Source organism: Podarcis erhardii (genome assembly GCF_964252035.2).
Source record: "Podarcis erhardii genome assembly, chromosome: 10".
NCBI classification, from domain to species: domain Eukaryota; kingdom Metazoa; phylum Chordata; class Lepidosauria; order Squamata; family Lacertidae; genus Podarcis; species Podarcis erhardii.
The window spans coordinates 57841895-57858184 of record NC_138500.1 but is presented as its reverse complement, the minus strand read 5'-3'; the positions used below and the strand labels follow the sequence as shown (position 1 = coordinate 57858184).

At 39.3% G+C, this 16290-nt stretch overlaps 1 protein-coding gene across 6 annotated transcripts in view; it reads right to left on the bottom strand.

The window, feature by feature from the left end:
* Positions 1–16290, bottom strand: part of PTPRZ1 (protein tyrosine phosphatase receptor type Z1) — a 122884-nt gene that overhangs the window by 21342 nt on the left and 85252 nt on the right. For 4 of the 6 annotated variants that reach the window (XM_081877757.1, XM_081877758.1, XM_081877759.1 and 1 more), the window contains exons 12-14: positions 11873–15404; positions 7665–7794; positions 1550–1641 (exon numbers count right to left, since the gene is read on the bottom strand). In XM_081877757.1, the coding sequence (XP_081733883.1) occupies positions 1550–1641; positions 7665–7794; positions 11873–15404 (3754 nt within the window). The remainder of the gene's footprint in view (positions 1–1549; positions 1642–7664; positions 7795–11872; positions 15405–16290) is intronic. The other 2 variants (XM_081877761.1, XM_081877760.1) reach the window with 1 other exon arrangement.

Here is a 16290-nt window from a genome sequence, read left to right as displayed (position 1 = left end):
GCTATTCAAGCTTACATAAAATTGTGCAAATGGGCAACACTAACTTCAAACTTTGGAGAAGGACACGGTTGTTACAACTGTGCTTTCAAATCAAATTAGGCTGAAATCCTATGCATGTTGTTACAGAGAAGCTTGGCTCATCTGGAACTCTGCACATGACTCAGAACTATGCGTTGATCGACTATGTATTTTTTCTAGCTTTGTTCTGTGCCATTGCAAAATAACGAGGACAGAAGCATTGGTTTAAGATGAATCACATCTCATAGAGGTCACATCTACACTGTGCACTTAAAGCATTCTTATACCACTGAGAAACCTGGGAGTGGCAGCTTGTTAAGAATGCTGTGAGTTTAGCATCCTTAACTATGGTTCTCATGTTTCTTTGGGCAATTCCATGACCTATAGTGCTTTAAACCTATAGTGCAGACACAGCATGAGTGAACAGCCATAATGGACAACACAATAGGTGAAAGCCTATTTATTTACTTCTGTATCAGCTGCATTTATATCCAAAGAGCTCAGTGCCGAATATACCATTCACTACCACCATTTTAACTAGTCTCTGAAATATTTGCCATATCCAATGCAGCTGGCACCTTCATTATACAGCTTTCAGCAAATGCTGAAGGTGTGCCTCTTTACCTTGGCTTTTGACACTTGTGATGTAGCTTGATAAAAGTGCCATAGATGCCAGTACACACACACATGTGTCCACACACACACACACACACACACACACATGTCATGGCACTCCTTACTGGTTAAAAGTTTCTCATTTCATCTTCTGTACTGGTCATTTAAAAGTCTCAGCTCATCAGATAACTGCCCATGAAGTCATTATGGCTTCTTTAAAGGTAAAGGGACTCCTGACCAGTCCAGTCACGGACCAGGTCCAGTCACGGACAACTCTGGGGTTGTGGCACTCATCTAGCTTTACTGGCCGAGATAGCTGGTGTTTGTCCGCAGACAGCTTCCGGGTCATGTGGCCAGCATGACTAAACTGCTTCTGGTGAACCAGAGCAGTGCACGGAATTGCCCTTTACGTTCCCACCAGAGCAGTACCTATTTATCTACTTGCACTTTGATGTGCTTTCGAACTGCTAGGTTGGCAGGAGCAGGGACAGAGCAACGGGAGCTCACACCATCGCGGGGATTCGAACTGCCAACCTTCTGATTGGGAAGTCCTAGGCTCTGTGGTTTAGACCACAGCGCCACCTGCGTCCCTATGGCTTCTTTAGATGTCTCATGAAAAGGAGAATAGTAACTGTACACATCTTAGGCTCTACAAATGCCAGAAGTTTACAGTAAAAAAAAAATGAAAGCTGGGGATCGGGGGTTGACTCCCCCACCCCCAGATGCCCAAACATAGAACACAACCAAAGACCGATGCTAATATCTCAGAGCACTGGTTGCCCATCTACATGGACCATAGCTTCTGACATACCCTCCTTCTAGTAAGAGAAACAATCATTAATTTACCATTACTAAAAGATTCATGCACGAGAAACTCATTGGGGGGGGGGGTTAACTACACACTTAACCAAATTACCTGACACAGGGAAGACTGGTGCCGGAGGAGTAGATATCACACGAGGGGATGTGTTATCTTCTAAATAAAAGTGTGCTGTTTGGAAACATTTCCTAAAAGAAAGAAAGAAACATTTCAAAGGGATACATATTAGCTACCTAAAGCATTCTGAGATGCCTTCTTAGAACTGTTTCCAAAGCTCTTTTTTTTTAAATGTTACAGAAATACTTGAAAAGTATTACCTGCTTACATCTACTAATAGCTAAATAATCATTGTGGACTTTCTTGCACCTCAGGGTAATAGCACTTGGGGAAAGTTGCAACCATGTAGGTCTCCTTGATTTTATTGAGAGGTTATTATTTTTATTTATTTGGAAAACTGTACTTATAAACCTCCAATCAATTATAAACAAATTACCAAAATGGTATATGGTGTATATATAAGAATAAAAATACAAGTAAAAGCAGATAAAACAGTTCTGAAATTAACCAGTTAAGTAGACACAGAAAATGATGAGCCCCAAAAGTATGCAGCTATGGCTGGATCATGCCCTTCAGTTCATTATATGAATAGATGGTACAGTCATTCCGAATTGGAATGGTTTTTACCTGAAGAAGATGCAGAAGATATAGCAGGCATCTGTCATAGTGAAGTATTCAAAGGTGCAAATTTGAAGCAGGTATAACTGTTTATGTCATACCAGGTTTCAGTGGTATCAATTCAAGTGCTAGGCAATTGTTCTCTTTAATATTGTAGCTGCTAGCATACACCTTTTTATACCACTGCGAGAAACCAGCTTCCTCAGAGACATCAAATTTGAATGAAAAAGCAGAAAGTTATGAAGAGGAAAATATAGAAGCTTGTAGTGGGAAAGGATAATTAAGCCCCAGTCCACTCTACTGTGATATATCTCATCCACATAAGTTGCTACATTGCAGAGTGTGTAGTATGTAAATGTTAACCAATGAAGGGAGTGAGGTTTTGGAATCAAAATATTTACTGAGCATCACAATATTAGTTGAATCCTCTTTCATTCTCCAGATGTGAAGATAATAGGAACGACATCTGGTAAGAGACTGCTATAAGCAATTCAAAAGACTGTAATAATCACCTTCAGCTTTACACAATGCAGCATTTTCTTAATTAAAAAAACCTATCTTCAGATAATTAAGCTTGCTAATAACACTTTATATGGGTCATTTGCTTTGTTTGAAGTATTATTCACAATTGATTAACTTTATAGTGAGGTAGCTGCATGAGGGGCGGAGGACAGAAGTATAATGTTACATTTATCACTTTCTACTTTATGCCAACAGTACCTAAATTTCCTTTTTTGCTTTCTTTGCCATTTTGTGGAACTTTTAGGCTGACCCACAAATCAATTAAATGAAACACTTAGCTTTATAAGCTGCTGTAGTTTGATTTGAATATATAACTATTGCTTACTTTAACAACTTAGATTAGACTGAAAGTCATTGTTCCTTTGGCTTTGCTTCAACAGTCTTCATGCCATGGCATAAAGGAAATAACCTGATAAATTACTACCCTGCTATGCTAATAAAAAAGAAAGTAACAAAAGTACATATATAGCAGCTTAAGTGCATTGCAAATATTATTTAAATGATCAAGGAGGTGGTTTCAGAAGTCCAAAATTTTTCTTTTGCTGTAATCAGCTTAAACAGATGTACACAACTGCAACTTTCTCAATCCAATCTCTGCACCTGGCTGTAAATGTTTTTGCCACATTAAACCTTTTTAGCGGACACGGTAATTGTTATGGTACTTGTCAAGGTTGAGAGGACTTTCCAGAATGTTTTCTTCAAACCAAATTTACAAATTTTGTTCACTAGAAAGCCACATACTTAATGCATTTGGAATGAATCAACGGGATCTGAGCAGGAGTGGGAAACCTGATTTGGCAAGTGGACTATAGCCTAACCCAGGCTTCCTCAAACTTGGCCCTCCAGATGTTTTTGGCCTACAACTCCCATGATCCCTAGTTAGAAGGACCAGTGGTCAGGGATGATGGGAACTGTAGTCTCAAAACATCTGGAGGGCCGAGGTTGAGGAACCCTGTCCTAACCTTCCCTACCTGCTGAAGTCCCAAGTCTAAACGGTGGGTGGGGATGCTCACCGATCAATCACCTGATGTCAATGATGTCAGATGCTCATTAAAGCGCCACACAAGGCTTGCAGAGAGCTCTGCACACTGCTTTTAAAGTGCTGCTGATCAGCAAGCTTAATGTCATTACTTATCAGCTGTTGGGCAATACAAGCCTGACTTCAGCTTTGTGATCGAGTTCCCTGTATGGAACTCAGCTGTGTAGCCAATCTATCTTCATCTCTAAATGCACCACATCATCTAATGTCACCTGTGGGGCAGGTGGGCATGGCATGGGACCTGTGCTTGGCCAAATTTGGCTCATGGGTCAGTGGTTTCCTGCCCCTGGATTTCAGTATTCCCACTGAAATGTGGGCCATATAATTTCTTGGCTGCCATCAATAAGATATTGAATTACATTACAGTATTACTGCAAGGGTTAAAATCTCATAATAGACATGAAGTGCTTTAACCAACTGATATTGATCTACAAATATTCAGTATTATTACATCAGGATATGATAAACAGTCAACTTACCATAAGAAAGCCCATTAAAAAAGGTCACACCACCAAGCAAGACTATATGAATGTTTAACCCCATGACGTTTTTAAACTGAAAAAATGGGGGCATCATTTCAATCCTGGCTTTGTATTAAGGCAGCAAAGAATGAAAACAAAGTGCAAAACATTTTCTATAAAGCTAATTTTATGTTGCTGACAGTTTGCAAAATGTATTTTTAAAACCAGGTTTATCGTGTGTTTTGCATGGATCTACGTGTTAATACAAATTTCATTTTCACACATGACATGTGCCAGGCTCCTTTGTGTTCTATGTAGTATTCTTAAAACCTGACAATTTTTTACCTATAAATTGGTCCCACTGATTTCAATGGAACTTACTCTCAAGTAAGGCTGCAATCTTCTGTACACTGAGCCTTTGCAGTGTCATCCATCACTTATAATTAGTGCATGGAGCAATTGCGAGAGACGGGTAGCAAAACATATTACTGTTGTTGGGGAGATGAGGGAGAACCCAGCACTTATTCTGTAAATGTGATTGTATATGAAACCTGTAGTATGCATTCCTGTGATACTGTGGAAGGCATGTAATGAATGAACCAGCTCCGAGGAAGGCAGAAATAAACTTATACAAATACAAATGTAAACTGCCAAAAAAGAAAATAATTTACAATATGGTTCAATGTATTGTATTTTACATTCTTACAGATTCCTGACCAATAATTCAAAAAGAAATATTTCATCTCCCAGACTTTGAAACTGTGGTAAGAGTGAGTAATCTCCTTAAATTATATTTAGTTGTTATATCACAGAAATTGCAAAAAAAAATTAAAAAAAAATGTTAGTGACCTCTTGTGGCCAATGCAATTCCTCTTTTGGAACAACAAAAAAGAGAGCTACAAATTCTATTTTGTAGTACACTGAAAAGACACGAGGGATTAAATTTAACATCTAAGAGATATTACCATTAATGGGATATCTGTTTTATTTTGAAACATGAAGGTTGCAAAACGGTATATCTTTTTGGGGAAACAGAACAAAATGAACACAATGTCATCTGAAAAGAACAAGGATCAGAACACATGTAGGATTACTAAAACTACAGCATGCAATCCTGGCTTTAAAGTGTATGGCAGTATTTTCTTCTTAAACAGGAAAGATTTCAAATACCATTTAGCCTCAAAAGATAAAACCTCTTGGAAGATGAATATGAACAGTCATGTAAAATGCCACAAAGCTTCAGAGAAGCTTGTCAACAAAATGAAGATGGTTAGCTATAAATCTCCATTTAAAACCCAGAACAAATGTACAGGAAATGTAAACTAAAAAAAATAAAATAAAGGGCTGCATTCGACAAAGCCATACTCATTGTAGACCTATTTAAAATAAATGGAAATGACTACCTTAAGTGCACTCTGTGCCTGACTTGGTTGGACACTTATTGAAAAAGCTCAGCTATTTGGATATTTCTCTTCAGTGGGCTGGTTTGCGCATGTATGTACACAATCAACAGCTGAAAGTGTGAACTGACTCTATTATTAATTTATTATTTAATTGTTAAATTACTATATATTAATATCATAGAATTGTAGAGTTGGAAGGGTCCATAAGGCTCATCTAGTCCAACCACCTGCAATGACCGATGGCCATCCAACCTCTGCTTAAAAACCTCCGAGGAAGGAGAGTCCACAACCTCCAGAGGGAGACCGTGCTATTAGGTTATATGTAAGCTCAACCTGTGGTGTTAAATCTGTTGCAGCTCTTTCACGCTTGCAAGTTATTACTTGATGTTTCAACAATAAAGAGATGCAGCTTTATGCATAAACTAGTAAGTAAAGGTAAAGGGGACCCCTGACCATTAGGTCCAGTCGTGGCCGACTCTGGGGTTGTGGCACTCATATCGCTTTATTGGCTGAGGGAGCCAGCGTACAGCTTCTGGGTCATGTGGCCAGCATGAGTAAGCTGCTTCTGGCGAACCAGAGCAGCGCATGGAAATGCCGTTTACCTTCCCACTGGAGTGGTACCTATTTATCTACTTGCACTTTGACGTGCTTTCGAACTGCTAGGTTGGCAGGAGCAGGGACCGAGCAACGGGAGCTCACCCCGTCACGGGGATTTGAACCACCGACCTTCTGATTGGCAAGTCCTAGGCTCTGTGGTTTAACCCACAGCGCCACCCGCGTCCCATAAACTAGTACTCACCCCATTATTCAGAGGTAAAAGATGTTATTTTTAAAATAAAACTGCAAAGGGGAAAAAAGAGGGTAGATATAGCACTAACATACTTCTCTTGTATGGCACAACTCTGCTTGATTCCAAGGCTGAAAACTATTTCATAAAGCCTAATCCTAAAGATTAGGGAGAAAGTTCAGGGACTGTAGGGCAAAACATTATTTCTTTTGGTATGCATACCAACCATGGACAGCTTGTGAGTGCCCCCTGTGGCCATAGCCTTACTTGACAGCAGAAATTTGGTCTGAGAAGCCAACCACTATGTTAAATTTCCAACATAACATAACAACTTTGGGTGCTCTCGAATATTACAGTGGTACCTCAAGTTACATACGCTTCAGGTTACAGACTCCGCTAACCCAGAAATAGAACCTCAGGTTAAGAACTTTGTTTCAGGATGAGAACAGAAATCGTGCTCCAGCGGCGCAGCAGTAGCGGTAGGCCCCATTAGCTAAAGTGGTGCTTCAGGTCAAGAACAGTTTCAGATTAGGAACGGACCTCCGGAACAAATTAAGTACTTAATCTGAGGTACCACTGTATAGGAAATGTAACATGACGCTCAGCTTCTAGAGTCAGAAGCAGCCACCAGGTAAGCCTGCAACTGGCGGAAAGGATGGATAAACTGGAGTTAGCACCAATGGGTGTTCAGCCCTGGGCATCTGCCCAGGGTGCCAGGTTTTGATGCCAACAAAAGACTTTGCACCAATATTAAAAGAGTGCATTAGTCCTAATGCACTTCTCTACTGGTAATAATTACCATAGCTACAAATGGCTTTATGTTACTGTGCAAATGTAGGTGCAAAAGCAGGAAGTTCTTGTGGCCATAGGTCCTATTCATATTCTCTGTGCACACGGGCTCTAAAGGTAATCAATGGGATATGGTGGGGAGAGAGAGTGTTGGGAATGACTTACCTCCTAAAGGGATTTTTTTTGCTGCTGTTGTGCTATCTATGCTTGTGTCAACATAAACACTCTTGAAGCATGGTGCAAAGAGATGGAAGCATGCACAGGAAAGTGTCAGACACTTGCCCACTTATCGTACACAACCTGCTGCTTAGCCATGAGAGTGCTAGCCAATATGCACCTCACTGGAGATTGTGGCATTTCAATATTCAGCAATGTTTTATATTATTCTTTGTTTGAAGCAGCTTCTCTGACAGCACCATCTAGTTTTTTAGGCTATTAACCTATGATGCTAAAGCGTGCAAGCATATGAAAATGAATTGTATCACGCAACAGGTTATGAACACAAATAACAATATAAATGCATTTATAATCTTACCTCCAATATATGAGAATACCAACAAGAATCACCAGACAGATGAAAGTCAGGGCAGATACGACCACAAGAGGTATGACTGTCTTCTGTTCTGGGAGACCAATACGCGACTGAAGGCTACTATTACTTGCCTCTGCAGTCAGAGAAAATTGAAACAACCTATATTTAAACTTTGGCAAAAGGCACGGCATAATTGGCCACGATTTCAGAGACCCAGGTACTGTCAACTTACCATTCTAAAATTTTAGCACACACTGCAGAGAACAAATACATTTGCAAACCAGTTTAGGGAAAAGTAAGCAGGTAGATGGCAAAGCAGACCACCACAGCGGAGGCAACTGAAGACCCTAGCAGAGCAGAATTTCATTTTGCAGCTACTGCAAAATAATATTTTTGAGGAAAGAGAATAAAAATGAAGAACTTCGATTCAATTATGTATTAGTAAATAATAGAAAGCTCCAGGATGCTGAAACCAGATATACTGAATTATGTAAAGATTGACCTAAAATAATAGTTTGCTTAGACATTCTGTTATTAGCTAAAAATGGAAAGGAATTATTATGAGTACATATTTGTTGCTGATAGTTCCTTTTGTAAGATGTGAAAACTTGGTTCCCTATCTGTCTCATTTTTATAAGAAAGCTGATCTATACAAGAAAGATTTTATTATTATTGAATGTCTTGAGCATGCTCTTCATTGATGATAAACACATGTATTATAATGTTGCTCTAATAAAAAGGGAGGGATTTGGAGTATTTTATGAAGATCAGACATTAAGCTGTAATCAGTAGCACTTGGTGGAAATTGTAGAATCTTCTGTACCAAAACATCTGCTTTTCTTCATTTATCTTCATTTATCTATTTGGAATAAATTTTTATTCAATGGTTTAAAAAAGAAAACTGCCAGCTTCATATCTACTTCAAGTCCGATCAGACTTGAAGGGAAACTGAAAGCGAAGCCTAAGGCCTTAACAGACATGTCCCATGATCAGTAACCATGTTGTGTAGTGTCACAAATTGACAACTTACCCTCTAAGCACCCTCATTTTTCTTGGTCTTTCAGGCCAAATCCAGATGGGGAGAATGGGGTGCCTGGGGCCAGCAAAGATTCCCCATTTTATCCTGGTCCTGTATTGCCTTACAATACATATAAGCCTTAGTGTATTACTAGATAAATCCTCCTGCCTGTTTGTTGCTAGCATCTCTAGTTAGCAGGGTGCATAAGGAGTATTGCATACTGAGTAGACAACAGGCACCATGGAAGGATTTCTGGTCATTGCAGTGAGATGTGTGTGTGTGCGCTTGCACGCATACACACAATTTCAATTGAATACTGTGGTTTTATACTGGATAGATGTCAAAGACATGTATAAAACACTCCAGTCTTTAAGCAGTGACTGAGAAGTAGGGCCCCCAACTTGGTTTAAGAGTACCACTATTCTTACACACGGAAATTAAGCAGAAAAGCTTGTTCCGACGTTGAGAGAAACTACAGAAAAATCTTCACCACCTTCTCTTACAGTGGCAATGACACCCACCTGAGAGGTGCTAGAACTGAGTTATGATGAGTTCCTGCTGAAAAAAGTCCTGAGTGGAACCATGGTTGGCCCAGTACTGTCCCCAAACCATAATGCCTGTTTGGGGGACTTCTACTGGCTGCAGCTAGTGAGGTCTTGCTACTACCCTTGCTTTTGGTGAGTGCAGCGAGGGCCTCTGTATTGGCAGATACCCCTGAAATGGTAGAGTGAAACCTACAAAAAATCCTAACCCCCCTCTAGCAGTGCTGCTCAGGGGGTTAGCATTGCACCCTAGGAAACAATTCTGGCCTGTAAAGCAGTACATAAAATAATAACAACAATTTTAATTCTTATTACATATAATCAGTGAATGACAAGAAAAATAATAGTGAATATGAAAATCACACAATACCAACACAATAAAATATTTATTTTCTACCCTTAGCAAGGAAGGGTTTCTAATTTTATAGATCAACGTTCCGCTGTCATTGCTGTCATTTTAAAAATAGATTTAATAGGCAGCTCTGCTTGATTAGCGAAAGACCTCCTGATAGAAAGCACCTGTGTCTAATTGCTGTTATGATAAAAGCAAAATAAGGCACATGTCGGAAGGGAAATAGTTCTCATGAAAGTGCTCTAATGAGAATGGGAGGCTCAGTCGTTAACAAGTGATGTTGTCCAAGCAATATGATATACAATGCTTTTTAAGTATCCTTTTAGAGACCTTTAGTGTTAATTGCAAATGAAGCATTTTACCTTTAATTACAGCAAATTAGAACTTCTATCATTTATATAATTAACTAGTTTAACATTTTCTTTCAAAACATGGTTCCTTATTTTCCTGTATCTACAATCAGGACACAAAGCACATCATTTAAAATGATGAATGATTTTATGTTGAAGCAGTTCTGTACGACACACCTATATGGCTTTCCCTAGTTTGTTCATATATCAAATTTTTTATTTGATTATCTTTCAAGCTGTGTAGCACATGAGGAGGGAGAGAAAATGGTTTAGTTCACATTTTGATAGGAAACTACCAAATTTGCACACCCCAAACTAATATACAAACTGAAAAACACAATAGTCCTTGCGTACAAAAAAAAATGACTATATAGTGAAAACAATGTACAAAAATGCATGGCAGGGGAAATGGCCTAATAAAAAGCATTTATTAGGAGAAATGAGGACAAAAATGCATATGAATTGTCACACACTTTTTTTTTAAAAAAGGTAACAGCTGATTAAAAATGGAGCAAACTGAATTTAAGATTAGAAAAATGATAAACTGAGAGCAACTGAAATTGACAGATTTACCCATTCCTGATACTTCAGTGAAGCAAACTATTAGGCATAGTTACAGGATATTCCTTAAATCTTCTGGTTCTATATCTATGACTAAGATTCCTGAAATTCATCCAATTAAGGTTAAGGCCCCTGGAGAAGGCATACTTCCCAGGCACCTGTTATTTCCTGAATTTGAAATATTTGTTTAGTTGGGTAACACTGCCCTCTACAGACAATGGATATGTGTAAACGAAACAAACAAACAAATAAAAAACCCCTCAGTGTCTTTAGATTGCTGACTTAAGTGGCAGTTGTCAATTTAATTTGCAGTTTGATCAGCTCACATCTATTTTTAATTAGAGCATATCTGTGCCACAGACCATCAGCAGCCATGTTCACCTGGCTAATCGGGGGCAGGTGTGAATATCAAAGGCTACTCCATCAGGACTGCTGGGACAATAATCATATCATAATCATTACCATCCTCTTTACCCAGAGAACCCTGGGAACTGTAACTGTGAAAGAGTCTTCTGAGGATGCCTTGGAAGTTAAATTGATATACAACTGATAGTTGCAATCCAGTATAGAATGTATTTCAATAAGGCTCAGTTTTAATTGCTTTTTCACTCTTAGTACCTGACAGCACAAACGAAACTTGATTTGGCCAGGAAAGATCAGAAAGTTAAGATGGGTGTTCCTGGTGGAAGTTGTCAAATTTGTGATGTTTCACAAGTTTTTTGCAACTACAGAAGGAAATGTATTACTAATAATTAGGGCAGATTTATTAAGCATATTAAAATTAAAATGAATATTTATGTAGCCAGCTACCTTTCACATCACCCAACATGGAAGAATATAAAAACAAATGTAATTAAAAAATACAATAAGACATAATTAAATCATGCCTTCAGACCACATAGAACTTATCAGTCTTTCAGTAAGTGGAAACATCCTTAGGTCTTAGGCTAGAGAACTATTGTTTAGTGCATATCTATGCTACTGGTCAAGCCACAGAGCATGTAACTGCAATTAAGAGGGCTAGGATAGGAACATCTAAGACTGGTTAGTACCTTTAGAAGAGAAGAGTTGCAAAGATTATGAGAGTTAAATACGGTATGTCTAATTCACAGTACAGACATATCCCTTAGCCATCTCTTAACTGAGAACAACTTGGGACTTTTTTTAAATTAAAAAACTGGCTTGCAGATTTGAATATGATAATGCATATGCAAGCGACCTACTTCAGTTTCCCCAAATCTTACTATTGCACCATGCCTGTAGATGAAATGGTCATACTAATTCCTACTGGTCACGTATTTGTGTTTTACCATGTGGTTCCCTTTATACCCAAGTAGAAGAAGAACGCTACAGATCTGCAAGTTACACAATTGATGGCCATAACTAACCTGCCTCAGAAACGTTGAATACTGATGAGTGACCACTAGGTATGGATGCTACTGGTGATTGCTGCGATCCAGAAGTTAATTCTGTTTCTGAGTTACCTGCTCCAACTACCCTTTCAGGGTCAGGGTCATTAACATCAGAAAAACTGAAATCTGTGGAAGTCTCATTATCGTTAAAGCTATCTGAAGGACCTTGGCCAGAACCACTCTCTTCATCATTTGCAAAAACCGTCCATGATTTAGGTTCCGGTGCCTTTTGTAAGGGATTGCTAACAGTCTGAATGTGATTATCCAATACAGCTGGATCACTGTGTTTCTTAGTTTTTGTCTTCCAAGCAAGGGCTGGTGCTGCTGTATATTTCAGCTGTTCCACCTCATCGGTTTTCACATGGTCTGAGAGAGCAATCGTGGTTTTTTCTTCTTCCTCTTCAGCCGTTTCAACATCTGGATTTATAATTAAATTATGTTTCTCGTTCACATTGTTTACCTGTATATCTGGCTCATCTACCTCCTCCTGAGTGTCTCTAGGGGAAATGCATGTGTGACAACTGTTTACAGGCAGGCCACTATCGTATTCATAATCATCATCAACAACAGAAGACCACAAATCTGTACCAGAACTGGCCGTGGTAGATAACTCACTGGTTACTTTACTGGGAACTAATAAAGTGTTTAAAGTTTTACCAACTTCGGCGCTGGGAGAACCAGGTGTAACAGAAATATACATATCCAGTATATCTTTAAAAGTATGCTGAACAGAATCAGAAATTATTTCAGGCACAGGAACGGCAATATCAATAACATTGGTAGTTGAGGGAGGAGTGAGAAACTCATCCTTTTCGGAAGCACTTGAAAAGCTATGGCTGTTAGCCGATGTATCTGTCTTTGGTAAAATATTAGCCGGCAAAACAGGGATATTCACTGTGTTCACTGTTTTGAGGGGAAAGGCACTTGTATTTTCAAAACTGGTTGACTGATATGACATGCCATTATTGTACAAGGAAGGAGCAACCTGGTGTGTGTCTTCATCGCTAAGCAACCTGGGTGAAATGTATTCACTGCCTATATGGGCAACAGTTAAATCTTCTGGTGAATCTGTGGGGTGGTTGCTGGTATGTGATGTGTTTGCAGCAGATGGTGCTGAAGGGTAATGCAACACTGTTTTATTCACAGCAGAATCTAGTGCCATTTTGTGCAATATTTGGTCAAATATAGAACTACCATTATCAGCCCATGCTATTTTTTCAGTCAGTACTGGATCGCTAGGCACAGTTACAGATGCTCTATGCAGTATATCACCGTCAGAAGACTGAAAGGAAGTTTGCAGCAATGCATTATTATTTAGTGCAGCTGAAGCCTCATAAAAATACTGCTGGGTAGAAGGAGACAATATTTCACTAGAAGCAGGGGTAGAGAAAGCTTGCGGTGAGAATGCACTAAGCACAGGCTTAAGCAAAGTATCGTCAAAGGCTAGAGCTGTAACATGCAAAGGTTGAATAGGAACATGAGTTTCTGAGAGTTTACTAACATCATAATTAAACACCTTAGTAACAGGAAAAGCAAAAGATACTGGAAGGATTCCCTTTGCACTAGAAACAGCAATGATTTTTTCTTCTAAGGTTGTATCCTGCTTAGTAATCTCATCATTAGAAACTGCTGGTGGAAGTTCAGTCTTTGCACTTTCCGTAGCAGCCATTTCACTGAAAGAAGAAATTTGCAGTTCTCTGTCATTTTCATTTATTGCACCACTTTTGTGAGGCATGTCAACATCACCATTAAACCCAGGTGTGCCACATATCAATTCGGGTGAAGAAGCTTTACGTATAGACAAAATATCTGTGTCAGGCAAAAGGGACTCACTACCAGAATTTGCTTCAGACCAATCCATTTCACTAGCAAGAGAACACGTAGGCTGCAGCAAAGTATCAGCTTGCAAGATTGCAGAAGTCTTATGCACCAGCACACTGCTATAGCTGCTAAATAACGGACCCTGATGAGATGCGTCAACAGACTCATGCACAAATTCTGACGTATAAGCAGCAACATTTTGAAGAGTGTCCACATTACTAGATAAAGCATAGGTAAGTTCAGACATTGTAGACAGGGCATGCATATTTAAATCACTGCTGGATGGTTCAACTTGAGACAACAAGCGAGTTCTATCATGACCAAATATCAATGTCTCTGAAGCAGCACGGGCCATCTGATGCGATACCACATCAGACAATTGAGCGAGGCTTGACTGTATTAATTCGCCACCATCCGCCAATGTCAAAGAAGCATGCAGGAGCACCTTACCACTCTCAACAACTGGAGTAGTTTGCGGAAATGTTTGAGAAACCATATACAGATGGTGAAACAATTTACTACTGGAGGAAGCAGAGGAAAATGGAAGCAAAGGTACATCATCATAGGAAGACAGGGTGGAGTCAAATGACACATCAACACTGGGAAATATGGGTGTGGCATGCAAGGTCACATCACTACTTGATGCAGCAGGGAAAGTGCTGAGCATCTGAGTGCCAGACAACAAAGGGGTTACTAGAGAAAACACTTCACTACTGTAGGAAGGCTGAAGTGGTATCTCACCATTATACACTGGTTGAGTTGTCTGAGAGAGTACCTCACTGGCAGCAGAAGCTGAGCCATGTTCTTCAGAATTTGAAGAGACAGAGTAAGAGGACAACTCAGTTGGGGAGAGAGCAAAAGTAGAAGGATGTGGCAATTCTACATCCGCAACTGAAGCATCTTGTGACACCAATGGACCACTGGGATGAGGTGCCGTTGTAGGATTTGGGGAACTAATGTGAAAGAGCTGCTTCCTATCCAATGGAAGAGCAGTAATATCTGTACCATTATGATACCACAAATTCCCATCGACTGCAGGCATTTTCTCTGCAGAGTCTTCAGCTCTTGGAGGCACTATATCTTCTGACAGGATTTTAATATAGTCTTGAGAGAGATCATCGTGCATGCTTACTTCTGGGCTTCCTGAACTAAAGATGTTTTCCTGAGAGGTCTCCACAGTGACTAACCATGTAGCAGAAGTGGTGGGAACAGAAACCCAAGAGTCCTCGGTGTCTAGGTCAGGTTTAAAAGCAGACACCTCTATATCATCTTCATTACTATCAGAAGCAGATGCTCTTGTTGTCTCATGGTCAGAAAAATCATGCTCATATTCTTCCCCATTACCTTTGGTGGAGCTGTCTGCTGGAGGGACAACGGCAGTAGCTGACTGAGATTCCATGAAATCATCCTCTTCTTCCTTTGGTACTTCAGTGGCAGATTGAGAAGTTGTATCAAAAACTGATTTGGAATGGTCGTTTCCCCCATATGGGTCTTCCTCTCTTTCCAAGTATCTATTTGTTCCCGCTTCATTGAATTTTGTCCCCATTCTCTCCTGACTGTAGCTAGGCGTCGTAAACTGGAACTCTTTTTTCCTTATCTGGTTTGCCACACTATCTGTGCCAGCAATCACGGCAGCTTCTTCACCCACCCCTGCCCTTGCCTCTTCGATTTCATCTTCCTCCTCCTCCTTCAAAAACAACACAGAGACACATACAAAACACAAGTCAATGTCTTATCAGAAGATAAGCGAATAGAGGGAGATATGTTACAATGAAATCTCATGTCTTTGTTTGAATTTCCATCCATTATGGAATAAAAATGGCAATTAAAATTTAAAATATTTAAAAATTAGCTGCTAGTTCAAAATGATAATTCATTTGATTTTTGCCCCCCAGAAATGGAGAACAGGCTTGTTTGCTTAAACATCATACATAGAATCTAACTCAACTGTAGGGCAGAGAACAACAATCATATGTATTTTTTATCTTAAAAATTGTGAAGTAACTTCCAGTTTAGGCATTTGGCATTATTTAAAATGAAGATAGTCATCTCAAACTATACTTAACAAGTTTAGAATAAGTAAATTATGACTTAATTTTCACAACAGCAATTGTTTCGGGCACAAAATATCATTGTTGAATGCATAGTCAAGCAACACAGCATTTGTTTATTGCTTAGAAGGACCAGATTAAGAGAGATAAAGCATTCTCCTGAGCCATACTTTCCCTAGTCTAGCAAAAAGCACTCATAACACATGGTTTTTCAGGAAGAACCATAAAGCCAACAGTGAAAATGCTTATACAAATTTGGCCTAGATGTAGGTGAATCAACCCAATACCCAAACTCAGTAAATTTGTTCCTAGTTTCTCAAGAGCTATACTAACACTCAGTTGCGTGTACGGGCAGTAGCTGTGCTGATTGCTGCTCAACTCAGCATGCCCATTTGACCATCCTCTGTGGTAGGAAGGATGCTATATCTCTTTAAGAGTCTTTTTTAAAAAAAACCAAAAAACACCACAGCCTTTTTTATTAATTTGATTTTTTAAAAAACAAAAACTACGCAAAGGTGGCCT